Source organism: Trichoderma harzianum (genome assembly GCF_003025095.1).
Source record: "Trichoderma harzianum CBS 226.95 unplaced genomic scaffold M431scaffold_4, whole genome shotgun sequence".
Lineage (NCBI taxonomy): Eukaryota > Fungi > Ascomycota > Sordariomycetes > Hypocreales > Hypocreaceae > Trichoderma > Trichoderma harzianum.
In genome coordinates, this window is record NW_020209252.1 from 2,536,904 (window position 1) to 2,542,903 (window position 6,000).

A 6,000-nucleotide genomic window follows, 5' to 3' on the forward strand; every position below is an offset into this window, starting at 1 on the left:
TGTAGGTGGGGTTGGACGGGCCGAAGCGTCGGATGTTGGACGACAGTTTGTTCAATTTCCTCTTGGAAGAATGCGATTGGAGGTTATGATGTTTGTTTTAAGTAGCAGCAATGAATTCTAAGCATCACGCGGGAGCATATTGTTGTTGTTTGTTTGTAAGGGAGGCAATAGAAAGAGATGCAAACATCCAAGGTAAAGAAAGAGAACAGATGGACCGATACGAATTAAATAAAGTTGGGTTCGTATCAATTCGCTAGAGTCATGCTAATCTATCTCATCCATCCATCTTTCATAACGCCATGATCATGACTCCTCGTTTCTTTCCCCTATCCTCGATCCTCTCCATCTATCAAACCATGTCGACAAAGAACCCAAAGTGCATCGCAATGGCCAAGCCAATCTAAGCCCAGTCCCAAGTTGCAGTAGTACGACCAATATCGAGCGGACCAATTGCAGCGCGGAAAGCAGCAGGCGAGAGATCAAGGTCGTTCTCGGCGCATCCCTCGCAGCGGTCGACAACAGTAACGACTGCGGATCGGCCCTGGTGGCTAACGCGGATCTTGCGGCCACATGGATGCTCGCGGTCGTAGAGAGAGTGCGAGACGGCGCAAACGAGTTCGTTGTCGTTGTTAGTCTGGCCGCAGGCGCCGAGGCCAGTATTATACCAGGTGACGGAGCCACTGTGGGCAGAAGCTGCGCGGACTTCGGCCTCAGTGGGAGCCGCAGAGCTGGCAAGGGCCAGGCAGAGAGCAGTGAGAGTGGTGGTAACGAAGGAAACCATTTTGAAATTCTTGTGAAGTGAAATTGTTTGGAAGTGAAAGTCTTGAAGAGGAAATCTAGAGAGTGACTGTGTTTGCTGTGTTGATGTGCGTGAGAACTTGATGAAGAGAAAAGAGAAGCTGTCGTGGGATTTCAAGGGAGCTTTATAGTTTTAATGTGTACTTTCGTAGCTGTTATTTTCTTCTCATGTTTGCTTGCAGTGCCGTTTCATGAGCGGTGTGTCGAGTCTTAATCCCATGTTTGCGCCTTCGCGGCGGTGTAGTAGGAAGCTCGATGTTGTTGACCATCACGAACGAACTTTTCAGTTTTTGAATGCAGTTTTGTGGAATCTTTCTTTTTTCTTTGCAGAGCCGAAATGGGGATGAGACACTGTTTCACCATGAGTGATTACTTTGAGATTCTAGGGAAATTGGCTGCCGGGAAGATGGCAAATACAGGGAGTGCTGCCGTCTATGATTGTGAGAGCTGGCTTTTGCCATTGGGTTATCAGGTTTGTCATTGTCACTGAGAATTTTGTTCCTATATGAATGTATTTGAATCAAAGCGGTGGTGACAAATTGTTTTACACGAATATTCATTCGCAGAGATGGGATTCGACTGATCCCGTTATGACTCATGTCGAACCTGAGTCTATGAGCCTACTTAGAGTCCTAGCCGAATCTATGGAAGAGTTTGCATATTGGCTTACGAAGTACAGAGTATTTAATTTTACGTTCAAGACACCACACGTCGGCAAACCATGTGCTCCGGAACTGGGATCGGCAGGTCTAGACTCTCACTCCATTAATTTGGCGAATAAAGCCTCTCGGGAGGGATACTGAAGGGCCGTATTAGGCAGATTATCACTCGGCACGAATATCTGTGCCGCGCTACAATGAGATTATGAGACAGCATCCACGGTTCGCAGACGCAGCGGATTTGAAGCCAGGATTGTTTGTCATGAAGGCTCTGAATATGAACGACTCCTAACAGTGTCACTTTGCTTGATCAAACAGCTATTGTTTAGTGATGCAGTGAGGTGATGTCTGCAGTTGCTTTCCCCATCGCACTGCCCACGATATACTCCCAACACAGCCGTGTAATTGTACTACAAGTAAATTGCCATGTTCTACAGCTACATCAACCAAACATTTCCATTGTGAATCCCGCCAAACAAGCCAAATACATCTTCAATTGGCAGATAAACAGTCGCCGATAACAATCAACAATCCCCGCATCAAGTCGGCTTTTGATGCCGTCTGGGGACCAGCCGCTCCACTTGGTCCGACCGATTTTTCGGGGCCCCGAATAAGCGTCGGCAGCCGGGTCTCTTATCGAAGGGCGTGAGTCTTTTTTCTTCTTCTGCTTCTCCGTGATTTTGATAATGTCAATTTGATATAATAAGATATTGACATCTTTCTTATCAAACGTGGAGATGAGTGTGTCCGTGATGACTCGATTTCTGAAATGACAAACATACTCCATACGTGATATATAAGGCCGCCGGTAAATGAGTCAAAACCCGGGCCGATGTTTCTGTGACAAAAGTGGTGCAGCCGCAGTGAGTTTGTTCACACACGCATCATCGATAGCCTCGTACGGTGCCTCTGGTAAACTCCGACAGCATCAGCATCAGGATATCTGTTGAGCCTTCACAAGCACCAAACATGGGCAGCAACAAAGACCCTGCATTCGTCTTGTCCCCCGTGACAGACGCCACAGCTGTGGAAAAACACCTCACGTCGCTTCGAGAGCTTCTCCAGCACTGCATCAACGATGAGCCGGACACTTCGTCACTCGGCTTCCTGGCACCTTTGACAGACCACACGGCAAGCAGCTACTGGCTCGAACTCCTACCATCAGTCATTGGCCCTGGCGCAACAACAACGCTTCTCATAGCGACGGCTCCCGGCAGCGACAAGGTCGTTGCTACGGTGCAGCTGGCAAGGATGCCCAAAGAGACGCACACTTACAAAGGCGAAATCAGGAAGCTGATGGTACATCCCGATTTTCGACGGCATGGGCTGGGACGGCGGATGATGGACGAGATCGAAAAGGTTGCGAAAGAGGAGTTTGGGTTGGAGTTGTTGCTGCTGGACACGTCGAAGGAGACTCCGGCGAGGCAGTTTTACTTAAGGACTGGGTGGACGGAATGGGGGATATGTCCTGATTATGCAAAGTCGTCGAGCGGACACAAGCATGATTGCTGTTTCTTTGTCAAGAGCCTAGTATAGAGTTGATGGGATAGTCGTGTATATGTTGAGTAATTAGAAGTAGATTGGTTCAAATTGCGTCAATTTTTTTCGCACATTAGCCAAGGCATGCCACTCTTTCCGCCGTTGCAATGAGCTTAAAGGCCATTCTGATGAATAGAATCGGCCTTTAGCCTTCAATATCCATGCAGTTTCACATAGTCATCTACTCAACCCCCGTTTCCCAACATCTCAACCACTACACCGGGATCAAGACCCGGCCCCACCCCGGTTTGCGGCCCCGACTCCCTCCGGCGCCGAACCATCACAACTTCCGGTGGCTAAGCCTTCGGAGGCTTCAATATTAGTGAGCTGACGCTTACATAAATGCATTATTCCTCGTCATCGGAGTTTAGATCTCATAAAATCTCGAGAGCCCACATGATCAGAAGTTGCTGACCAAGTCTTTGTTGATTCGCCTTCACTTCTAATTCCGTTTGTAAGACGGCATCAGCATGTATCATGGCAAAAGGATTCTTCATCCATAATTCCATCACATGCCGCTTGCCTCGTCATCATCACTCCCCAAGCAGCACATTCCGGCAAAACCTAGTGTTGAGCCGTGGCAATAGCGAGAAAGTATCTTGCTCAACCCTCACTCAGCTTGCCTCGTCGATTCCTAATCTACCAACATGGAGGATGCCTAGAAGTCTGGGCCTTCCGTCCATTTGCCGTGGCGTCGGGGAGTTGACTGATTCCGAGGAGTTATGGTGACACCAGCACCCCAAGGCAGCCATTCCTCCTGATTAAGCCTATCTCTTTGCCATCGGATTCCGAAGAGGCCGAAATTTGGTAAACATGACCCCCCGGTTGTCCATGATGGGAAAACCCTCAATCCCAAAAAGGAACCACAATGACAGATCCCGTTGCTCACGGCATGCCGTAGAGTGTCAATTCCAGTATTACGCAACGTAGAGGCGGCGGTTCAGTTTCGAGCTACAGGCATGCTATGTATTTGGAAGAACCTTTTTGTTTCCGTTTACTCCGGTTACGCGGAAAGGAAAGGAGACGGGAAGTTGAGTTCTTCATCGGGATCCGTTTGGCTCTGTGATGATGAGTTTTGCCTTGGAGATGGAATGCGCGGAAACTGCGTCGGCGAGTAGACGAGTAGACGGCCGATGGCAGTTGTAGAGGTTTAGAAGTTCAGAAAGTTGTTTGAGCCTCGGCAGGGCTACTAGTTTGATCGCCACCGTTAAGCGACGGCGGTTTCTTGACAGTCGACCGATGGAAACATTTCCCCAACAGCCTCATATTAAGTGGCAAACGAATGTTGTGTGTATCTATCGCTGTCAATGTGTAAGCAAGATACTTTGATCAGAATTCAGCCTAGAGAGTAAAAGTCTCCGCCGCCGAGTATCAGATCTCTCCAAACTTAGTCAACCCGATCCAGCCTCACAAGTCATGTAGTACTAAATACCATCCCGTGGGCTTGCGCACCAGCATCGGATCTCGCAAGCTTCAAACACTCCATGGCCCCGGAAATACAGGCTTTGCTACTGCTACTGCTTCTGCCCCTATTGAGCTTCTACTATTGCTCCCTCCGCGGCGAGGCAAGTTTACGCAACTCCGGCAGTTCCGGCTCGGCCGCCCGCATCCCGGAGCGGCGTGTCGGCCGGTAATTCCACCAAAACCCCCCGTGACCAATCCAACAATAAACCTTTGCCACTGCTTGGGCTCTGCTGCGAGAAGACACAATGGAGAGTGGCCTCACTTCAGCTTCTCAGCCCAATTGGGGCAACGAGGTCAAACGCCATCCCGTGCTTAGCAAGCCAGTTTTGACTTTTGGGCGATAGCCGGCCATGGGTTTGTTTGCTTCTTGCATTACATGGACAGTGTCCTTCTTTACACAACACTGCCACCACTGAGAACAAAAAGAATGGATCGTCTCCCGATCAAATCACACAATCTCACAAAGTGGCTTAGCTAGACCAATGCCAGCCTAGTAGATACAGCAACGGGAGAGGATGGAAATTGTGTCGCCATCGCCAAATCCTCGCCTGGCTTCATTCCAACGCAATGGCACCGGGTCGGGCTTGAACCTTTTTGCACGTTGCCAATTCCCACACGGCGTCTTTTTGGCGTTTTGGGGGTCCGGTGATCCTCCGTGCCCGACAGCCCAGGATTCTGCCAATGAAAGCAGATGCCGAGAGCCAAAAGGCAACACTTCGCCCTGCCTTTGTATCAGACACCGGCCGTGTACCGTGTTTTGCAGCCCAATGTCGGCACGATGCCCAAGTCTAAGCCAAGAAACGAGTATATCGAAGAGAGTATTACAGAATACAGTATCACCGATTCCGCGCTAGAGTATCGGCACTTCATGTTGTCGGCGGATGACATTGATGGTCTAGGACTCAGCTACGTGGGAGACTACCGATGGGCACAACTGGTATCATTCCACCAGCTGAACTTCACACGGGCCTAAAATCGCGTCGTCCCTTTCATCTCACGGAATCCAGGCCCATCTACGATTACAAAGTTCAACTGCTACTGCTACTGTACAGTGCTTGTAAGTGAAACTACACAATCAACTGCCGGTGGAGCGCGTCGATCTCCGCAGCACAAGCACAAAACGAAAAGGCAGTCAGCAGTCAAATAACCTGCCGCTTCTTCTCATCGCTTTAACTAATTCAGGGCCATGGCACGTAAATGTAACATGGAGACCGACATCCTTCCGCGAATTGTGGAGAGCAGCCCGGCAGTTGCAGATAGTAAGTCGTAGGAGTTCTTGTCTATTGAGTTCCCGTTCCTTGCTACTAGTTTGACTCGGGTTGCATGTTCAATAAAAAAAAAACAAGGAGAAAAATTACCTGTAACATGAGATCTTTCTGACCGCATTGCTTGCCGTGTTCTGGATGTAACCCCCAGAGTGGACGTTGAGGCTGGTCGTACGGAGTCCTCCGTGATACCCCCCCTTGAGGTGCTTGCTCTCCGAGCCGTCTTCTTACTGCATCGATGCAGCGTGAGCTTCATCGGACGGCAAATCACACAG

The 6,000-nt window shown here is 49.5% G+C and overlaps 2 protein-coding genes across 2 annotated transcripts; one reads left to right on the forward strand and one right to left on the reverse strand.

The window, feature by feature from the left end:
- Window positions 1-219: 219 nt before the first annotated feature.
- M431DRAFT_506858 (hypothetical protein) lies at window positions 220-1,060 on the reverse strand. Its single transcript, XM_024918871.1, has one exon. It carries the CDS (start codon window positions 779-781, stop codon window positions 401-403), a length of 381 nt encoding a protein of 126 aa, XP_024776792.1. The 5' UTR covers window positions 782-1,060; the 3' UTR covers window positions 220-400.
- Window positions 1,061-2,170: 1,110 nt separating this feature from the next.
- M431DRAFT_506859 (hypothetical protein) lies at window positions 2,171-3,250 on the forward strand. Its single transcript, XM_024918872.1, has one exon. The coding sequence runs from the start codon at window positions 2,427-2,429 to the stop codon at window positions 2,991-2,993; it is 567 nt and encodes a 188-aa protein (XP_024776793.1). The 5' UTR covers window positions 2,171-2,426; the 3' UTR covers window positions 2,994-3,250.
- The last annotated feature ends 2,750 nt before the right edge of the window (window positions 3,251-6,000 follow it).

Bases quoted from the DNA above. Each gene is read 5' to 3' on its own strand.
- M431DRAFT_506858 (XM_024918871.1), bottom strand. From the start codon at position 781: ATGGTTTCCTTCGTTACCACCACTCTCACTGCTCTCTGCCTGGCCCTT.
- M431DRAFT_506859 (XM_024918872.1), top strand. From the start codon at position 2,427: ATGGGCAGCAACAAAGACCCTGCATTCGTCTTGTCCCCCGTGACAGAC.